Here is a 23,167-nt window from a genome sequence, read left to right as displayed (position 1 = left end):
CCCAGGGTGACCACGCCCCATGATGACCGGTACTTGCGTACCATGCACCTCCGAAATCGCTTCCTGACAGTGACGTCATCGGCGACAAATGCCTTAGGTCACAGGGTTAGTCGACAGACAGTGGCCAGGAGACTCAGGGCTCATGGAATCAGGGCTTTTAGACCATACAAAGGACAGCTATTGACAGCGCAACATCGTCGTCTGCGATTGAGAAAGGCCCGGGCTGTACGACGTTGGCAACGACGTGACTGGCAGAGGGTTGTCTTCACTGACGAAAGTCGATTCTGTATGTTTAGGGCTGATGGAAGACAACGTGTTTACCGCCGATGGGGTGAACGAACGGCGGCGTGTTGCGTGCAGGAGGTCGTACCATATGGTGGAGGGAGTGTCATGGTGTGGGGAGGGATCTGTGGGCAGGAGAGGACACCGCTGGTCATCGTTGACGGAAACTTGACAGCTCAGGGTTACATGGATAACATTCTTCGTCCAGTTGTCCTACCATTTCTCCAACAGCAGCCACGTGGTGTCATTTATCAGCATGACAACGCTAGAGCCCATACAGCCAGAATTGTCACTAACTTCCTCGCAGCCAACAACGTCAACGTCCTGCCGTGGCCTGCACGCTCACCCGACATGTCCCCTATAGAACACCTCTGGGACTTGATGGATCGTCGTGTTCGACAACGACCACACTCTCCAGCCAACCGGCAAGAACTGATCTTGGCCCTCCAAGAAGAATGGCGTCATATCCCACGTGACCTCATCAGACGACTGACTTTTTCTGTGCGTCGAAGAGTTTTTGCGTGTATTGAGGCATTTGGTGGTCACACACGCTACTAATGACTTGTTATTGAACGTGAGTGATTGTTTATGTACTCTGCCTATTGTCCATGATTCTGAAAGCTCGAGTTTTGTACCACACCCAACTTTGGGGGGGGGGGGGGGGGGGGGGGGGGGGGGCTCTGACGTCATTCTCGGTCGCGTTATGATTGTCATTTTCAGTGTTGATTATGTTGATATATTGATTTTCTCAATACACTTTACTTCATGCATGTATGTTTTGTTGTTTTAGAGCAAGAGTGATTTCAAACTCTGGTAAAGTTTCTTTTGGACGTCAGTTTATATAAGGCATACGCCTCATCCACCATTTTATACTACCGGGAAAAAGTACCTGTGCTTCATTTAAAGTGGTGTAAAGATTATGTAATTGAAAATTACAACATACTATTTGGTCATTCTTCTGATCAAATGTTTTATCGTAACAAATTAATTGGCAAACCCGATGCCTGGTGTAAGGCGAGTGACATGCCCTAAAAGAGGGGTGGTGTAACAACTTGATACAGGTGGGGCAGGGGCGGCGCACTATGCGATTGAAAACAGCCGGTGTCCCGGTATAAACCCTCCCCCGTACAAATTCTCCCCCCGGAGATTTTAAACCGGTACAGATTCTCCCCCGGAGAACCTGTTCTGAAATAAAATCTCCCCCGGGCGGATATATTTCGCGCCCCCCTCAGTATAAAGTCTTCCCCCTGATTATTCGGTTTGTTGCAATGTCTTTAAGTACTATATTCTTTAAATAGTTATCTTTAATGTAAGGAGGGTTACTTCGGTTGCTCCCGTGTTGCAAGTACCGGTCATCATGGGGCGTGGTCACCCTGGGTCTGCCTGTTCTTGGCCTGTCAGCGGTCCGCCCTGTCTGTCTGTAACGTTGCATCAAGTTGGTAACGGCAACACGGGAGCAACCGAAGGTTCATGAAATATGGGCGTGGGTGGCTCCCATCTGTACCATACCCAAGGCTCGTTCACGATGTTCTACTGTGAGTCGTGGCACTTCTTTTGTGTTTTTTTTTATCACTGTGGATGTCTGACTTGCCGTTGCAATCGTTTTATACCCTTACCCGCACGTGCATTTGCAGTTGTCCGTGGTGCACGTGTTTTTCACGTGTTATCTCGCAAACATGTAACAGACGATTAACATTTTCTGCATATACTATTGTTGTATTAAGGTTATGTGTTTTGGATAGACTTCATCGAAAAAAAATTTATACTTTGTCTGAAATTTATATTTTCAGTTGGTAAAGTTTCTTTTGGACGTCAGTTTATTTACATGTAATCTCAGAGTGAATATACACTATCTAAACTATGTATACAACTTATGGTACATTGTTGATGTAATATGTTGTGAATCGTCTTCAAGAAAATAGTTTTCTTTTTCTTTGTTTACTGATTAAGCGACCGAAAATGGCATGAAAATGGCAAAAAATAATATATTTTTTACAGAATGATGTTATGTTCTATCCGTCAAAACTTAAAATAAATCTCAGTAATTAAGAATAATACTGTATTTCAACAACCAGACGCCCGGGTGACCATTAATTTCGCGCAACCCGTTGACCCATGCAGCATCTGTTCTGTTAATGCGATCACATTGGCAATTCACTACCTTACCGAATCCCAAGTTGTACCGTCATACAAAGGGTATAGATTAGCAGGATACGGTCATTATTAAGTGGAGGGAGTAATATTTACACGTTGTAAGTTTATGAATTTCATCAATTGATGGACCCGTCGTCTAATAGAGGCCCGGTTTCTATTTCATTGACAGGGCGTATGGTTATCAATTATAGGCCGGCGTGTATTGGACCACCTGGCGTCTAATAGAGGAGATACTGTACATCCCGATTCCCAGAAGATTGACATCAGAAGAAACCACCAGACTCGTAAAACAAACCAAACATCCTGATATCATCCTCAGTTATCCGGTGGTAATATCTCTATTTTATTATTTATCATACTATGTATATGACAGCACCCAAGAAACGTTACATGCGCATCCTCCATAGAAGAATGATATTATCACTGTGACTTCATCAGCTGAGACAGTCATCCTGTCAGTCGCTGAAACTGGCAACGAGTCTTGTTCACATAAGGGAGAAGATTTAAGCTTTTCCAAGCACATGGAAGAATTTGTGTCATCCTCCGACAAGGAGAACATTGCTGCCTTCAAGATATCGCACGGGGGTTGGCAGCATCTGCACCTGTAGCCTAGTCGATGCGGCACCTTTCATCCTGCAATGTAGCATCTGTAGCCAAGTCAATGCGGCACCATAGGTCCTGCAATGCAGCATCTGTAGCCAAGTCAATGCGGCACCATTGGTCCTGCAATGCAGCATCTGTAGCCAAGTCAATGCGGCACCATTGGTCCTGCAATGCAGCATCTGTAGCCAAGTCAATGCGGCACCATTGGTCCTGCAATGCAGCATCTGTAGCCAAGTCAATGCGGCATCATTGGTCCTGCAATGCAGCATCTGTAGCCAAGTCAATGCGGCATCATTGGTCCTGCAATGCAGCATCTGTAGCCAAGTCAATGCGGCACCATTGGTCCTGCAATGCAGCATCTGTAGCCAAGTCACTGTGGCACCATTGGTCCTGCAATGTAGCATCTGTAGCCAAGTCACTGTAGCACCAGTAGTCCTGCAATGCAGCATCTTCAGCCAAGTCACTGTGGCATCAGTTGTCCTGCAATGCAGCATCTGCAGCCAAGTCAATGCAGCACCATTGGTCCTGCAATGCAGCATCTGCAGCCAAATCAATGCGGCACCATTGGTCCTGCAGTGTAGCATCTGTTGCCAAGTCAGTGGCGCTCTGAGAAGAGTGGTGTTGAATCCGATATTATGTGATGAGACCTATCACATGTCATGGTCGGGTTGGGGCGTGCATCAGTGGTGGGCATAAACAATACTGACTGACAATTGTGACATTATGAAGAATCAAAAGAAGTTTAATTTACCGATTTCAGTCTTGATGGTTGATCGAATACTGAACATCTAACCCCATCCTCTAGACAGGGTCACAATACCTTCTATTTTGTTCTCATTCATGGCATAACTTGTAATGATGTTGATATATTTTTCATGTTTTTGACAATGCAAGTATGTATATGTCGTATTTTTTCAAGTAAGGGTAAATGATGCTTATTTGGCATTTCACACCACTGTCAACGACTGTTTCAGTCATATCACACGGGACAAGTGGAGTCAATAACCTTGTCCAAAGACTTATATAGATATAGATATATCTATACCTGTCTTAGCCTTGTCCAAGGATACGACACAGTGACTTGCATGGTATGGCATCTTGAAATGGAAGATTTGAAATGATTATTAATAAATAAGTGTTACAGCCTCTTTTTCTGCCATGATCATGTTTGGATGTCAAAGATTATGGTTTTGCTCACGAAATACTCTGTATCGAGGATGGCCATATTGCGGTCGAGACTTTTTGGGGGATGAAATTTTTTTTCAAGCTGATTGAGGCTGAATTTGTTTTATGAGCTGTGGGTTGTTTTCTTTCCAAATCCCACACCTACACCCACACCCACACCCACACCCACACCTACCCGTGAAGATCCGGGATTGAATAGGTCTTCAGCAACCCATGCTTGCCATAAGGCGACTGCTTGTCGTAAGTGGCGACTAACGGTATCGGGTGGTCAGGCTCGCTGACTTGGTTGATGCATGTCATCGTATCCAAATTGCGTGGACCTATGCTCATGATATCAATCACTGGATTGTCTGGTCATCACTCGATTATTTATACAGACCGCCGTCATAAAAATGGAATATTACTGAGTGCGGCGTCACACACACTTACACACACACCCAACGCCCCCACTAGTCCATCCCATAGTTGTGTCAGGACGTGTCAACTTATCAATGTTTTGTCTGTAATAAGTGTGCCTGTTTATAATTTTATTTATTTTTGTTGTTGTTGTTAATTTGACCCAACTGCTAATGCTAAATTGAACGTGTGCGAATTTGAGACAAGAATATCAACTCGGTTATAGAGCCCTGAGTTTAACTCTGGATAAACGAGTGGATGCGAAACTTCGTGTTGTGAAGATTATCTTTACCTGTCGGCCATTGCTGCCTGGTGGCGCAACAGCGTGCTATACATTTCTAACATATATTTAACACATTTGTGAGTAAGTAAATCATACACTGACCAAGATGCCACCGAAGAAGAAACCAGATGGTCCAAGCAAAAAAACTGAACAGAAAAAGAAGGAAAAAGTTATAGAGGTATTCCTGAATGCTACTGGTCATCACACCGCGTTATTACAGCCCCCCAGTTTTCGCGTGCCATGTAAAATATGCCGATATAACATCACTTTAAGTACTTATTGTTTGATCTATTTGTGGGGATCTTTCACTGTCGGGCTATTTTATTAATTAGTGCGGTGATTGCGCTCTATTATTATATTTACATCATGAAATAAAATAACGCTTGCATGATAAGAACATAGGACTAAAAGATAGAATCTAAGGTCTCCAAACTGATATACCGGTAGTCAAGCAAATTAAATTAAGCTCTTAACTGACAGAAAGAAAGGTATACAGCTCAAATACACAAGACATTAATAAGTGGAAACACTCTTTTGTAATGTAATGTTTACGAACGAACACCCACACTGATTTAGGAATGTTAGTGTTACTGTTAACGTTAGGCTAAATGACAGATAACCAAGAACTAAAGAATGTGAAGTATCACAGGTGATTTGAAACAACGATCTGTATAAATACGTATGTTACATTTAGAAGGTTATTTGGCTACATTCAATGCACTAGGACCAGTAGTATGATGTTTAAGTGGCAACAATCAATGTGGCATCAAAATGAATTGGACTAAACACGCAAAAAGGCTTGAGGTTTTGTTATGGCATGGAACGTCAGTCCATCAGACTTATGAATCCACATATCAAGCTAGGATAACTGATTCTGGAATCTGTTTTATTTTGCCATATTAAATATAAAGTCTTCTCTTGATCATCATGATGGTTAGTGCTAATGCTGCCATTAGCATGATTAGGACCCACAGATTTTAGAGGCTGCAGGCCCTAACTAAACTCTTCAGGCCCTTTTTTTTAAAATTGCAGCTTACTGTGACAAATATACCAACCTGTATATATTAACTGCAGGTCGTAAGGACCCATACAAACTTGAAACTATAGACCTGAAACGAGATCTACCTGCCACTGGCATACAGACAGACAGTTATTTCAAACACTGAATCATCTTGATTTTTATGATTTTGAATGTGATCAAGAGCTGTATTTAGATTAATACATTTTTGCACATATTTAGCAGTTTACACTTTAAGTAATTGCTTAATTGCCATTTTGACTAATCATGCTAATTACCAGTAGGAACAAATAAAGTAAATGTTGGTATCAGTCTTATTATGTTTTGTCAAAATCTCTTTTCATGCTTGTAGACCTGCTTAAAGACTATGTCTGAGCTTAGATATTTGTTGTGTATATTTGTGAAAACATTATGGAATAAGTGTGATAACAGTTTAGCTGTCAGGCTTGGATACCCATTTTATTTATTTGGGGTTGCTGTTTGACATAAAACATACTCCTCTCAGTCCAATTCTCTTACAATATCGTTAAAATCAGATCTCAGTTCTCACTACTGCTAAACAAAAATCTGAGGACAACCTGTTACAGGTCACGGGAAAACGGCAATCAGAATGTGTCTTTTTAATCCTGCAACCATGGAAAGGTAAACAAATGGTATTGTGGACAGTTACAGGCCAGACTGGTCATTTCTTTGGTTGGTCAGTATCGTTCTCTACATGACTTAGAAGGGGATGTCCATAGATCTTTATTTAGTGGTAGCGAGCACTAAGACCCGATTTGAATGACAATTGTTCTCGTACATTCTGAACAAGGCTACTCAGGTGTGATACTTTGTTGAAAACTACTGCAAATAGTAATTATGTTCTGCTGCTGATTCCTCTAATTATGTGTACTAGAAATAATATTTATGTATAATTATACATTGGGTTATTTTACATGCCGATATGGTTGATTGTGCGTCATCTTACCCCATCGATGTTTATAGTTGCTCATAATATTAATCTGGATTGTCAGGTCCTGACTGGACACTCAGATATGATGACAGGTAGCCATGATATAGCTGGTATATTGCTGAGTGTGGTGTTCCACTGACATATACACCATTAACAGGGCAGTTACAATGAATAAAGATGACCACCAATGATCTCTCTTCACTGGATATACCAACTCTTTCCAGACCCAGACTTCAACCTCTTCGCAACCCGATTCAACACACAGTTGCCGAGATTCAAATCACTCATCCCGGACCCAAAGGCTCGGGGTCACGGTGCTCTAGCTATCTCTTGGGAAGGTCTCAACACATACGCTTATCCCTGATAAGACTTCTATGTCAGGTTCGGCAGAAGGCAGCGGCCACCAATCATTGACTGCATTTGGTCACGCCAAGCGAGGAGTTGGTTCACTATACTGGTAAACATCGTGGATCGAAGGTACCATCATCTACCATTGCGAAGTGATCTTCTCTTGGAGTGAAAGTTGGAGTATTTGCAGCACTTATGTTCTACATGGAAGCTCAAAGTTTTAATTGCCACAACAACAGGCTTGAAAATCTCCTTGGTTGCAGGCTCTATTTTGTGCCTATAGACCCGCAGATCAGTTGTACCACCTGTTTGTGACCTTAACATCATTTTACAGCATCTATCTTCAGAGATCTATGAGCCTCCAAAAGAAACGGATTTTGAGCATGTCACCCTCAAGAAGTATTTTCAACTGGCTCCAGAAACAGCTGCATGAGTCAGTGAACTTCATGCTCTTGATGTTAACAGAGTTGGTTTTGCGAGGCAACGTCACAGGAAAGTCTTCCTTGGGCTGCTTTGGGATTTTATTGCGAAAGAATCGGCTCCCTGGCTACCCAGATCGGCTGTTCACCATCCCTTCTCTTACCTTGATTTTGCAGCACAATGATCATGAAGACATCTCCTTATGCCCGGTTTGAGCTCTACGCATCTGCCTGAAGGCTTTGGCGACACTACATCGTTCTTGGAAGAGACTCTTTATCCCATTATCCACAGCGGCCCACACTGAAGTCTCCCATAATATGGTTTCCTTCTGGCTCTGCTCGACGATTGTTCAACTTGTTCAAGTCTACATCTTTATGTGTTGCCTCCTCCAGTGGCATCTAATCAGCACGAGACTAGAGCTGTTGCCTCTACGATGTCATTGCACAGTAATTGCACATTGTCCAATATTATGGAAGGGTGCTTCGTTTCCCATTACATGTATCTACGTGATATCTCATGGGCAGTCGGGTAGCCTAGTGGTTAAAGCGTTCACTCGTCACACTGAAGACCCGGGTTCGATTCCCGACATGGTTACAATGTGTGAAGCCCATTTCTGGTGTCCCCCGCCGTGATATTGCTGGAATATTGCTAAAAGCAGCGTAAAACCATACTCACTCAGTCACAAGGCCTTCATCAGTTTGGTCCTTTGGTTCTTGCACAGCACTTCCAGTGTTCGCGGTAGGTTTTTGTGCAGTGCGTGCAGAAATGAAATAATAAATTTTCAATTCAAATTTTTCGCGTGTGAAGTTTTTATTTCAATAAAATCAGTACTAGTACAGCTAATAATTATGACCAAGCTGTAACTTACGGTCCAGTTTTGATATAATGAACTTTCAATCATTAATAAAATAGATATGACTGTTGTTAGCACATGCCCATGTGTGGAGGTTTTCTTCCGTCGCTCTGTTTATGATCGTTCGTATTACCGACTATTACTTGTAAGCTGGGCTCAGATTGGATGAAACAAACGACTTCCGTGGAATTCCATCAATAGTAACGAATGACGTCCTGTGTCTGAGATTAGTTATTCCGTTGCCCAAAGACCATATATGGAAAAATAATGGACGCGATTCAAAGCGCCATCTGGCCACATTCTATTTTTAGCAATGGGAATTTCCAGGTTTTGATTTATTTTCGTCTGAACATCGTAAGCAGACTACAGCTTTGAATATTTTTTTATTTTATGGTATTAATTCAAAATTAAATGTATCACAATCTGTGTGTTCAAAACATGCATGCAAAATATTTTTTGCATGTTTATATGATTTTAATGCGTGAAAAAAGCAGGTTTCTGTGTTTACACGAACACTGGCACTTCAGTTCATCAGCGCAGATGACGATACAACATACATACTTCGACTGAATAGTGTAACGTAACTTGTACATACAGCAATAAATATTGGAATTTTGATTGATTCTTTGTTTATTATTATTGCAATTCAGGTTTCCAGAATGAGTACCCATTGGAGGGCAACTAGAATCATCTGTAGAGACATAAGTCTTCAACATGCTGTTTGGGGTCGCAGTGCACAGGATTACAGTGCATAACCCATTTGTCTGGTGACCATGGTGATGCTGGAATGTGTTCGGGTGTAATGTTTTTTAAGCTGTAACCTTTGATTTAGATGGTTTCCACTCCAGGATTCAAAGTAGAAGGAACAAATTATAGTATGAGATAGGATAAGTATATAAATATACAATTTATTATAAAATTTCAATTTCTTTTTCACAGGATAAAACTTTTGGGTTAAAGAACAAGAAAGGAGCAAAGCAGCAGAGGTTTATTACACAAGTAGAAAAACAAGTGAAGTTTGGCAACCAGAAAACCAGCAAGGTGGGTACAGACTGGAAAAAAACTTTTTCTGGAGGTAGATGGAGTGTGCTTAAAAGTACTTTACTGCATCTAATATATTTTAGTTGTGTACCTATAAGATATGTTTTTGATCTTGAAACTCTTGATTGAATATTTGTTTGTTATTGCTCTGCTTTCTCTTAAATATTTTCATCATGATCATTATGACAAAACAAATTTGGAATGTAGCTAAATTTGTTTTTCATAATGTATTTTCTTTCTCTGACAGGTATTAAATGTACTTTCATCCTCTAGTTGTCTCAGTGAAATACCAGATGAGCAAGTAATATGTTATGTTTTATTACCCATTAGAGTAGAATTACTGTGGGCAATAATATCCTGATATTTGCACATATGCATTTTATCGGTACTCAATGCTGATTTGAAGCCATCTAACGTCACAGTGCTTCATTGTTAGGTCAAATATGATATGATGTCAGCCATTGCTCACAAAGTCCCAAATTAATTTTGTCGTCTGAACAAGAGGTTGTCTTCAGTGAAGTTTCCCTGTAGGTTTGACATTTAATAGTTTTTTCTTCATGTTTTTCTTAAAATATATTATCTGTCCCTTGTGAATGAAGGCTGCAAGTCTGTCACCAAAGGTTCCGGACTTAATCAATTCATTCATTACGGACAGATAATCCGCTGATTATCTCTAAATAATTGTTTTTTGATTATTTGTGTTGCATTTTGATGTCTTTTTTGTTTTGATGGAAACAGGCACAGACCCAACAGGAGGCAGAACGAGCCAAGAAGAAGGATGACAAGAAGAAAGAACTGGATGAACTGAATGCTCTGTTTAGACCTGTTGCTCAAACAGTCACTCGAGGTGTGTAGACACATGCTGAGGATGGGGATCACTGTACTGTGTTAGGCTTACTTTCCAGCTCATTGTATAGTTTGTGTAAAATTGATTTGTCTGTTTGAGTATTGATCTTGCATTTCCAAGAAAACCCTATCTTATGGAAATACCAGATACATTTAATGAAGAGGTGTTTTTTTAGTTTAGTTACTCTATAAAACATTTAGAAATCAGGTAAGTTTGATTTTGAACTTACAGGGCCTTTAACCATGTTAAAAGATACACAACGCACGCACGCACGCACGCACACACAGATTGGAAGATCGCACAATTCCCCGTTATTTACAGCAACCACGGTCAGATTACCGCTGTTGACGCTTTGAAACAAACTTTAGTAGACAGAGAATCGATACAAGATTCAGGGTCTCTACAAGTTTGGTCTTTGCTTCTGGCGCAACGACTGTCATATCCCAGCAAACTCAGATAAATACATCATATACACATGTCCCTTTCTTTGCTTTACGATTGTCTTTCAATGTTAACCTTGGTGTGGAATGTTTTTTTGATTGTTTGGGTTTCCCAGACCTTCAACATGTAGTCTTCAACAATGAAGTCACCATAAGGCGCAGACGTTCCTAAACATAGAACAGTGTCCCGAACCTTTATTCTGCTCACCTCTGCCTTGAGTATTTGTGATGTAGGATTTTGGTTCGAAGATCCTTTCTATGGATGTTGTCGATTGTTCCTCTTCACGAGCTGGTTTGGTTCATGGACTCGAATGTGTTTCATAACCTTGACGTAGCGTTAAAAGAGATGCCGAACAGTCACACCTATTGTCCTTGGGAATCGATACTGGTCCTTAATCAATTTAAGTCGTCGGCTGTTTTGCTATGCATTTACAGCTACTTGTGCGTTCTATGAATGACGACATACGTGAAAACACGTTCACCATGTATTCCCGATCTCATGCTGTTTGTTTGATTAACGTATCAGGTTCGTCAGCACCGGTTGGTCATTCGTTTTTTCCCAGTCACAAGTTGATCCAGCTTCTTTGTGTGTATCTCACTGTTGTAGTTTACACAGGCTAGGATATCTGCAGCCCACCATCCAACCGTTGGATAAAATGCATAGTGTCAGATAGGATATGTTTAAAAATTCTGAAATTTTTGTATGATTTGTATATTTATGTACTTATCCTATCTTGTATGCGATATGAAGGTTACCATGTGGAAGGTTACCCTGCACAAGAGCACTTCATTGACCCAGTTGTTGGTCGTAACCATAGAGATGCTGGGGTGTGTTCGGGTGAATGTTATTGTTTTAGAAGCTGGAAACATGGTTCAAGAACCTTTCCACACAGGATCAAGGAAGATATGCCTAGTGTGAGATAGGTATATAAATATACAATTTAACCTAAAATTTCCAATACTTTGACTTGTTAAAAGTAATATATGTGGCTATTTGACTATTATATGTCAACATAATGTTTTTGCAATCGAAATACATGTAACACAGGAAGTCCTTACAGTGACTGGTCAAATTGTTCATGTAAAAAATATCCTGCAATGGCAATCAGCTCTACCAGAGTGCTACAAGTGAAGGTCATCTGTTCTCAATGTCTTGTATGGCCACCATTAGAGTCAAAAACTAACTGGCTTCGTTGTCTCATGGAAGCAATCATATGCTGATGTGAGGCCTGGGAAATGTTCACTCATTCTGCCATCAGTGGTTGTGCCTACTGTGATGTGCTCTCAGTTGTTAATCCAGTGCATCCCATAAATGTTTGATTGGGTATAAATCTGGAGACCTGGAGGGCCATGGGAGGACCTGTATATTGTGATTCCTGAAAAAGGCTGTTGTCAGTCTTCCTGTGTGAGGTCTGACGCCGTCTTGTTGGAAAATGATGTTTGCTTGTTGGATAATGGGAAGGCCTAAGAATCTCATTTGTGTAATCATGGTAATGTTGTGCCGTTAAATTCCATAAAACTTGCACCAAGTCTGTTCTGCCAGTGAAGGAGATGGCTGCCCACATCATTAAACTACCACCACCAAATCTGTCCACTTCCTGTAAGCCGTTTCATGCATAATGTTCCCCGCAATGCCTGTAAACATGACATCTACCATCCCCATTGCGAATCATAAAACGTGACTCATCACTAAACCACACGTCTCTGTCGCAGTTGTGGCCATACTCATTGACCTTGACACGTTGCAGTCGATAATGCAGGTCCGTCAAAATAACACCTTGAATCGGCTGTCTAGCGTGAATACCTTCTGTGCTTAAACGGTGCTGCATGGAAAGACCTGCCTACAGCTGAAGATGATTCTCCTGTTTGCAGTCGACTGATGGCGTTTAGCCTTGGGATTCCATTAGTCGTGGCATATTTTGCTCTTCACTTGCTGTAAGATTGTGTTGTCATGCAAATGAAGACCCAATGTTTTTATTGCCCAACAAGTGATGTTGCATGTGCATGTCATGTTGGTGTGTTTCGACGCCAGGCTCTCACATGGTTGTGTTTTTGCAATTTTTCAATCTTTTCACCAAATTCCAGTAGTACCTCATTCTTTCCATACAAATCAATCCCAATCCTTGCTGAAATGACCAATACATTTTGGTATTAACTTTTTATGGATGTCAGCAATACTCTGTCAAATATTTACGATTTTACCACTTTTGTGTCGTTTTGTGTTGCCATCTCCTCTATTTTCATTTCAGTCTTTGAAATTGATAGACTGGATTAAAGTGCAAATTAACCTTCTTTATGCTCCGCATGTTTTGAGTACGATATTTGCGTTTGTGATGTTACAATCCATCAAATTCTGCAAAATTGTACCTGCCCCGGAGACTTCCACTTTAACTTTGCTTGACTTTTCTCCTGTTAATACCCAAAACTAGTCAGTTGTGTTTCCTAGGCAAATGGTGTCATTCTTATCTGATGATATCCTTGCGTCCCCAAGGACTTCATTTCAGCATTTTTTGCAAGTAGGAGAAAGTTGAAAATTGCCCATAACTTGTGAAAAAAGAAAGAAAAGGCTATTACATGTATATTGTTATTCATGTCCTCTTTTTAAAAAAGAAATGCATATTTGTTACAGGTGTGGACCCTAAGTCTGTGCTGTGTGCATTTTTCAAGCAGGGACAGTGCGGAAAAGGTGACAAATGCAAGTTCTCCCATGACCTCAACATCAATAGAAAGGGAGAGAAGAGAAATCTCTATGAAGATGTTCGGGCTGAAGAGGGTAAGTAAAACATTTACTACCGAACATGTTCTACTTGGTAGCCCAGTGGTTAATGTGTTGTTTATGACACAGACAGTAAGGGTAACATTCCCTTAATAATTTGAAGCAGTGTTATAATTTCTACTATCATTTGTCAAATGTTTATGTTATGGACAATTTAATAATATTGGTACATGTATGTACATTATCAGACATGTTAAAATGGTGAACAACTTGTCTTGTTCAGCTCACCTAACTGAAACTATTAAACCTTGATGTTGGATAAATGGTTCTAAACAATTATCACAAATATTTTTTGTTCTTTGTCGCAATGATTAATTTGACCCCTCCTAAGTGGGTTTGGGGGCGGTCGGGTAGCTTAGTTGTTAAATTGTTCGCTCTTCACTCCAAAGACCTGGGTTCGATTCCTAACATGGGTACAATGTGTGAAGTCCATTTCTGGTGTCCCCTGCCGTGATATTGCTAAAAGCAGGGTAAAACCATACTCACTCACTCACTCACTAAGTGGGTGTGTCCATGCTCTGTGACCTTGAGTCTATTTATGGAGCACGGTAATGTTTGCTACTTCCAGACAACATGGCTGACTGGGATGAGGCCAAACTTGAAGAAGTTATCAACAAAAAACATGGAAAGGAATCCCTAACCAAAACTACCATTGTAAGTTGTCTTTCAGTGCCTGGGTTAGTATAAGAAAAATAACAATTTTAATTGTCATGATAATGCTTTTAGGTATGTGCAAGTAAAGTAATCTCCAGCACAATCAGACTATTTAGCACACTGTTCCCTGAACACTTGAAATAATGCCTGGTGGGCGGATGACGTTGACTACAGTTTCTGACCTAATTTTGATTCAATACCAGGACTACTATTGTATGTTCAGCCAATATTTTGTTGAATAACGTCAATGAAACAATATGAACCTAACAGATCCAATTCTGATAAGTAATATTCTAATTTTCCCTTCCCCACAAAGTTTGAGCTCAGAAAGTCTTCAATGTTAAACATTGCCAACATAATCTCTCATGTGACACTGCTTATTCTACTGTGTCTCTCTGTTAAACCTGTGTCTACTTTGTGACAGATATGCAAGTTCTTCCTGGAGGCTGTTGAAAACAGTAAATATGGCTGGTTCTGGACCTGTCCCAATGGTGGAGACAACTGCATGTACCGCCATGCCCTACCCCCAGGTAATGCCACTTCCCAGATTATGCATCGCCCCAGGTAATGCCTCTTCTTCAGATGATGCTTCACCTCCAGGTAATGTCCTTCCCCAGATTATGCCTCACCTCCAGGTAAATGCCCCTTCCCAGATGAAGCTTTAAACCCAGTTAATGCCCCTTCCCAGATTATGCCTCACCCCCAGGTAATGCCCCTTCCCAGGTTATGCCTCACCTCCAGGTAATGTCCTTCCCCAGATTATGCCTCACCCCCAGGTAATGCCCCTTCCCAGATTATGCCTCACCCCCAGGTAATGTCCTTCCCTAGATTAAGCCTCACCCCCAGGTAATGTCCTTCCCCAGATTACGCCTCACCCCCAGGTAATGCCCCTTCCCAGATTATGCCTCGCCTCCAGGTAATGTCCTTCCCCAGATTAAACCTCACCTACAGGTAATGTCCTTCCCCAGATTATGCCTCACCCCCAGGTAATTCCCCTTCCCAGATTATACCTCACCTCCAGGTAATGTCCTTCCCGAGATTATGCCTCACCCCCAGGTAATGTCCTTCCCCAGATTAGGCCTCACCCCCAGGTAATGCCCTTCCCCAGATTAGGCTTCACCCCCATGTTATGCCCCTTCCCAGATTATGTCTCACCCCCATGTAATGCCCCTTCCCAGGTTATGCTTCACTCCCAGGTAATGTACCCCCAGATTATGCTTCACTCCCAGGTAATTCACCTTTCCAGATTATGCCATACCCCCAGGTAATGTCCCTCCAGATAATTCCTCACCTCCAGGTAAATGCCCCTTCCCAGATGAAGCTTTACCCCCAGTTAATGCCCCTTCCCAGATTAGGCTTCACCCCCAGGTAATGCCCCTTCCCAGGTTATGCCTCACCTCCAGGTAATGTCCTTCCCCAGATTATGCCTCACCCCCAGGTAATGCCCCTTCCCAGATTATGCCTCACCTCCAGGTAATGTCCTTCCCCAGATTATGCCTCACCCCCAGGTAATGCCCCTTCCCAGATTATGCCTCACCCCCAGGTAACGTCCCTTCCCCAGATTATGCCTTATCCCCAGGTAATGCCCCTTCCCTAGATTATGCCTCGCCCCCAGGTAATGCCCCTTCCCTAGATTATGCCTCGCCCCCAGGTAATGCCCCTTCCCTAGATTATGCCTCACCCCCAGGTAATGCCCCTTCCCTAGATTATGCCTCGCCCCCAGGTAATGCCTCTTCCCTAGATTATGCCTCCCCCCCTCCAGGTAATGCCTCTTCCCTAGATTATGCCCCACCCCCACCCCAGGTAATGCCCTCTTCCTCAGCTGTAGAATGTCTTGGCAGTAACTGGATGGTTTGGTAACAAGCTCATCTTTGTGTTTCAGGTTTTGTGTTAAAGAAAGACCAGAAGAAGGAGGAAAAGAAGGAGAAAATTACGATAGAGGAGCTGGTTGAGAAGGAGGTAGTGTATGAGGAACATGTCATGAAACTGTTTTACTAAATACTTTGGTACTGAGTCACCTGATTCTTCCAAACTTCAGACATATTTGTTGGTTCAAGTGAAACATGTACTATTCTGTGTTTCAGCGAGCCGCCCTAGGCCACAACACGACCAAAGTTACATTAGAAACTTTCCTCAAATGGAAGGAGAGGAAGGTAAGTGGGATAATGTCCACTGCTATAATATCCTCAGTAGATATTTTTTGTAGTTATTCACAGTAACGATACCTTCAGGAATGATATCCCCAATGATGATGTCCTTAATAATAACTTCAGTTGATATCCACAGTGATAATGATGGTATCCTTGGTAAAGATATCTTCAGGAATGGTATCCTCGGTGATTATATCATCAGTAATTATGTTTTGAGTAAGATCTTCTGTAACGATCTCACAGTCATAATATCCTTAGCAAGCTACATTTTGTTGGAATAACATAAAGTGCAAGTCTCATGAAAATAGTGATAAATTTTTCTTACATCATTATATAGCCAGTATGATGTACAATATGATGGCCGAGAAAGACAGTGTTAAAATGGAAATTTAGCGCTGTTGTGCTTGATTAAAAGTACATATTTCTTCACTAAAAGTAACAACCCAAATGAATCTTTAAAGTGCTAACGAGGAGGCATGGCTAATTAGCATGGCCGTCTCGGCCTGCAAGCTCATTGGGTATTACCACCAGTCAGGTACGGAATATACGCGATCATTTCATTAGTTGCAGGTAGACCTGTGTTGTATATATAATACTGGGATGGATTCCCTTTATGTCAAGAGTATGGCTTGTGAGTGTGTGTCAGGTAACCTTAATTATCCCCCGCCGCGCGAAAGCGCGAAGCGGGGGATATAGTATTCACGACCGTCCGTACGTACGTACGTACGTACGTACGTACGTCCGTCCGTACGTCCGTCCGTACGTCCCACCTGTTTGTTGCCGCGATATCTCAAGAACTAAACACTGGATTGTCTTCATATTTGGAACTATGGTGTATATACAGACTCCGCAGACACCAGTCGGTTTTGGTGACCTTGACCCCATTTTCAAGGTCACAGCAGGTAAATCTGCTTTTGGAGTTAGAAAACGGTGTTGCCGCGATATCTCAAGAACTAATCGCTGGATTGTCTTCATATTTGGCACTATGGTGTATATACAGACACCGCATACACCTGTCAGATTTGGTGACCTTGACCCCATTTTCAAGGTCACAGCAGGCAAATCTGTTTTTGGAGTTGGAAAACGGTGTTGCCACAATATCTCAAGAACTAATCGCTGGATTGTCTTCATATTTGGTACTATGGTGTACAGGCGGGGGATATTTCGTCACTCTGTGACAAATACTTGTTTAACTTGAATTACCCCCCAGGTATATAATTTAAACATTGTTAAATATTGTCTTTTTCAACCTTAGTCCTTCCTCACCCCAAAATCTGTGCCGTTTTAAGGATAAACACTGACTGATCTTTGTAGCCAATTAGTGGTAATTAACTAGAACAATGTTTGTCTCACGTACAGTAACTCATCTCTCAACAACTGCATGCACCTCGAGTAGATTATTGCATAATGTATGCCAGCAGTCAGTCCAGGTATCATTAATCACTCGGCCATATGTATAGTGTAACACCGACTCAGGAGTCTTTCTAGTGCTATTTAGGGGCGGTCGGGTAGCCTAAGCGTTCGCTCGTCACGCCGAAGACCCGGGTTCGATTCCCGACATGGGTACAATGTGTGAAGCCCGTTTCTGGTGTCCCCCCCCCCCCCCCCCCCCCCCGTGATATTGCTGGAATATTGCTAAAAGCGGCATAAAACCGTACTCACTCACTCACTCACTCTAGTGCTGTTTCAAAACAAACGAACCAGTCTGTTTTTGAACCACTTGTGATCCATGCTTTCAAGATGGGGATCATCCTTGTTATCTTCGTCACTATTGTCGGTCACATGTTCAAACATGTAGGGGTTCACTTGTACTTCTTACCCAGAAATATTTATATTCCACGATACATGTAACTTGAAAACTATTGTCGCTGTCGGTCACATGTTCAAACATGTAGGGGTTCACTTGTACTTCTTACCCAGAAATATTCATATTCCACGATACATGTAACTTGAAAACTATTGTCGCTGTCAGAGTTGGATATCGGCAGGTTATGATTGATTTGAGCTCATGATACTGCAAAAAAAAAGAACGAAGTAAGTACGAGCAATGCTTCATCATTTTATGCATAGATCAGCGAATGGTTTAAACAAAAGTCTCGCAACAAATAATGAAAGTACGGAAACGGAAACACAAACACAATTGAAGAAATAGCATGTTTCGCACATCGTTTTCTCACTGAATAGTGTTCTCAATTTGTGATATAGATGGCCTTTGTTACATTTCTGTTGTTGAAAGAAAAAGGAGTATATTTAATCCTTTAATCTCACTCATACAAAGTGCAGTATGCAGATGGTCATTGTTTTATTGTGGATAGAATTCCAAGGGGTGAAGAATAGGTTTGCTTTGCTGAGGATGTGTGCAGCCGACTATGACCATGAATGGAGGCTTGATAACTAGGGTCCGAACAGAGGGGAAGGCTTGTTAAGGGATTAATTGTGTGATATTGGAGGAAATAACCTTCAACATGACCCTATTTGGAGCCTCTATATCACTTCTTCTGTATTTTCTTCTTGGTCTTTGAAATTGATAGGACTTGAGTTCAAATAAGCCATATTAACACGTTGCTTTCGATGTTTTGAATACAGTATTTGCATTAATGAGGTTGCAATCTTTCCAATCCTGCAAAATTGTATAAATCCATGAGACTTGCACTTTAATTGATTGAGTTAAGTAAGGTGTGAAAGAAAACCCCATTTTGTAAGTTAATGTCTGACTGGATAGGTGACTGAATATTTGAAGAGATTTAAAATAATTTATTCCTCCCTGCAGCATTGAAGTTGAAATCCATAAGTCAGTACTGTCATTGATACTTCTTCTAAATGCCACTTACAGATATTTTGTCAGTTGTAGAGAAGAAGATTTTGAGGAATAATGAACATTCTTTGTTGTCTGTCTTCACACAATGATGTTTTTTGTAGAGAAGAGAAAAGGTTGCTCTCTTGGAGGCAGATCAGGATAAGAAGAAGACCGATTTCAAACAAGGAAAACTGTTTGGGGTGAGTCAAAAGATTTCATTTGGATCAGGTGTCCACAATGACTGCAAAGTACGGGTACCAGGTAGTATCAGGATGGATATGCTTTTGGGAAAAGCGGCAATCATTGGTGGCTTCGATGAGTTGCCGTGTTTTAAAATTAGGGAGGTTCCAGGTATTTCATGTGTCATATTTGAATCTAGGGACTGCCTAAATCTCTTAACATTAGGGCTATAGCAAGGACCCTTGGACTCTCATGCTTAATTTTAAGCAGTGTGTTGTGTCATTGCATCAGATGCCACACTGTTTATTTTATTGTTTACAGATTTTTGTTTACCAGTTTAGTTGCAATTAGAAATAAATTTCTGTTGTGCAATATTTCTTATATAAGTTTGGTTGAAACTTTTGTGAAGGGTCGGCCTATCTCCTGGGGAAACAAATCAGTTCTAGTTCTTAAAATGTGTTTTCAGTAACGTGTGTCACAGAAGGCTTCTCTAGGAATTTGCAGTGGCCTGAGACTTTATGCATTGCATAGAATGCATTTAATGTTATTAACTATGTACAGTCAACTTTGAAGGATTTGTTATGGAGTATGGACTTTGCACTCTTTTCTATGTTATGTTGTGAAAACCCCTTTTCTGTTTCATGTTCAGATCTCAGGTCGGCAGATGTTTGAATTCAATCCTGACCTTGTCTTTGATGATGATGATGAAGCAGGTGATGGGGTGTTGATGCGAGAAGAGAACGAGGAAGAGGTGAGTTATCTCCCTTTGCCACTAAGTGTCCATGACATCACTGCTGGGAAATGTGAAAGCTCTCACAAAGAGTCCATGTCATCTCTTCAGATGTCGATTTCTTTTACATGTACTTATTTTATTTTCAGGAGGCCAGATTGGTAGATTTGGATGATGGCAATGTCACGGCCATGGCAAAGGAGGCTGATGGGACAGGGACGCAGATGACAGAAGAGCAGCAGAATGCTCGCATTCAACAAATACAGGAAGAAGCCAAAAAGACTGTGGAAGAAGGTTTGTTGCATTTGGAGGGGGGGGGGGGGGCAAACTGAAGGCAACAATATTTTAGCTATATCATAGCAACCTGTAAAATTCAACTCTGGTCCAGGAAAAAGCAAAAGGTTGATATTATGAGCAACTTACACCAGGGTACAATGACTGTAAAGTGTAAATCCAACTAACTCTCTCCCCATGTGACATTCTGCATCATCAGTTCTGGTGTGCCTGCTTTAGGTGTGATATACTTTCACAACAAAAGCTAAGAATTTGCTCTAGGACTGTTTTCTGTCTTGATATGAGCTGTTAGAATTTAGGTATTGGTTCCAAAGTCAGTTACAGTTTTCTGAAATGTCTTGGAGACTCATCAGTATTTGAATATGCATTTCTACTTTTTGAAACAATTATTTATAACAGGTCATACTTGGTCTCCTTTATCTTAAAATTTCTCACAATATGGGTGGAATATGTCTTTATCAAATTCAGTATGTAAGGGAGGTAATCATGTAGTAGTCATAAACATGGTGTAAGATATTAAACCCGGAATGTATTGAAACCAGTATTTTTCATATTGTGGTAACATGTTTTAATGTGCCTGAATTGATAAAGCATTTTGGGAAAATTATTTTATTATAAATTTGATTGAAGACCTGATTATTTGTTGTTGCACTGTTGATGCCTTGTTTTGTTTGGTAACTGCTCAGGTTTTAGTACAATTGAAAGCCTTCTACATTTCTTTGAGATTTTCTCCCCCTTCTATGTAGAAACTAGTTGTTCTTGAAGTCTTATCAAAAAGAGATGAAACAGATAAACATGTGATCATGTTTATTTATCTTCAGAAGAGGGCAAAAAGCTAGATATTGCTGGAGCACTACCTGAGGAAAATGGAGGCAGTGGTGATAAAGAGACGTCGGGTACCGATGCTGCAATAGCTGCTGCTGTGGCTGCTACAGTCAATGGAGAAATAGCTGACATGCCAATTGATGAAGATTTATTTGCTGGAGATGATATAGATGCTCTAGATGAAGACTTGGACACCTTAGACTTGAGCGATTAAAAAACATCTAAACATTTACCTGGACGAATGAGAATGTGTTACTGGACAATGAAGAGGAGAAAAAAGGACCTCCGTTGGAATTTGAAGATTTTTCAGAATATTTCTGGGTTTAATATGTGGAATAAATCTGAGTACTTACGCCTTGATTGACAAAATGTTAATGTTTGTACAGGCATTGTTCATAACAGGCTAGTTTTCCTGACTTGTACATAGCATGTGGAAGAGATTTATGAAATGGTTTCATTTCAAGGCAGTCAGATTTCAGCATTTTAAATTGTTAATATCTTAAAGATTTTGAGTTTGTTAATTAAGGTATGATAAAAATTTGATATGTTAAAATCTAAGTGTTTCCATTTGAAAGTAATAGCATTTGAAATGTTTGATTTAACAGTTTTGTATATACATTAGTGCTGATCCCTTATTTTACGATACTTGATAACAGGATCGTCATCCATATTTAGACTGCCGGTAATTTAAAAAAAATGTTCGATTGGAAAGTTCATTCTTCTATATGACAAGTACTTTTAAGCCTGTGAGCATGAAGAGTGCTACAAATAATACATTTTCTGTGTTCAATAAAATGTCCATGGAACTATGTGTGACCCATGATTTGGTGATGGGAACCTCTCTACTCCTTTCCCCTGGTGGAAGTGGTGTGACAGTTTCAAACACAACCTGCTTGAAATGGGATATGACGGCAGCATCTGCCAGCAAGACACCTAGAATGCTTCGTGAAGATTACACTCAGCGATGCTTTGTGCCATATACTTGTCCCTGAAGTTATTCCTGATATTATGAGTACTCACAAAGTTAGTTACACAACAGTGTCAAGTTGTTGGAAAACCAGGGACACTGATGCTTCCTTTCCTCCTCCCCGCCCTTCGGACAGGTAGATAAGCCCTTGTTATTTTTATGTTGAGGTGTTGAGTGAATTATTCATATTAAACATGTGATGGTGTAATGCTTGAAGGGTGTCCCACTTTAAACATGCTATCATCTGACTCAACATGAACTGCAGCATTAAATGTTTCAAGCAGATAAGAACCCAAACCTATATTGCCCAATAAGGAAGAGCCAGTTTATTATGTAAAATTAAAACATTATTTAAAATAACGGCGTTGTTCAACTTTGTTCCATACATATTTCGCTCTGCATATCATCTTGTGTTTGGACTACCAGCTCCATGCTATTTAAAGATTGTAACACTGCTCGTGCAACACAACTTGTATATTCAAAATCCAGACTCAAACTGCTATCACCACAATCTCTGTTACATCCTCACCACCTAACCAGATATCCTAGCAACATCAGAATTTCCCCAACACACAGACAGTGTTTACCGTTATCACTTCCGGTATTTACAGTTATCTCTCCATACACAATAACATGGGGGGGGGCACGGGTGGCGCCGCGCGTCCCTTGGGCACGCCAGAAACCTATGATTGTGGGTTCGAATCCCGGTTCGCCCCGATTATGTTTCTAGGTTTGTCAGCACCATACCCGTGCTCGTGGGTTTCACCGAAGTGGTAAACGTCTCAGACCTGCATCACTTCGGGCTTTCCTCCCACATTAAGCTGACACGCCGTGATATAACTGGAATAATGTTAAAAGCGGCGTTAAACCCAACTCTCACTCACTCACTCACAATAACATGGTTTTACAACAAATTTAAAATACTTAGTGTTACAATGTGGAAAAAGTAGTGGCTTGTCCTTTGAATGTTTT

At 41.0% G+C, this 23,167-nt stretch overlaps 1 protein-coding gene across 1 annotated transcript; it reads left to right on the top strand.

Moving 5' to 3' along the window:
* The first annotated feature begins 4,907 nt into the window (after positions 1 to 4,907).
* Positions 4,908 to 22,552, top strand: LOC124111373 (zinc finger CCCH domain-containing protein 15-like). Its single transcript, XM_046471047.2, has 12 exons — positions 4,908 to 5,081; positions 9,434 to 9,535; positions 10,274 to 10,382; positions 13,452 to 13,595; positions 14,167 to 14,252; positions 14,677 to 14,782; positions 16,135 to 16,211; positions 16,337 to 16,405; positions 19,322 to 19,399; positions 20,029 to 20,130; positions 20,259 to 20,403; positions 21,225 to 22,552. The coding sequence occupies exons 1-12, from the start codon at positions 5,010 to 5,012 to the stop codon at positions 21,440 to 21,442; spliced, it is 1,308 nt and encodes a 435-aa protein (XP_046327003.1). The 5' UTR covers positions 4,908 to 5,009; the 3' UTR covers positions 21,443 to 22,552.
* Positions 22,553 to 23,167: the final 615 nt, after the last annotated feature.

The sequence above is a fragment of the Haliotis rufescens genome, unplaced genomic scaffold, assembly GCF_023055435.1.
Source record: "Haliotis rufescens isolate VD_foot unplaced genomic scaffold, xgHalRufe1.0.p SCAF_4, whole genome shotgun sequence".
Lineage (NCBI taxonomy): Eukaryota > Metazoa > Mollusca > Gastropoda > Lepetellida > Haliotidae > Haliotis > Haliotis rufescens.
Note: the sequence above shows the minus strand (reverse complement) of the source record. Positions and strands in the feature narration are given on the sequence as shown.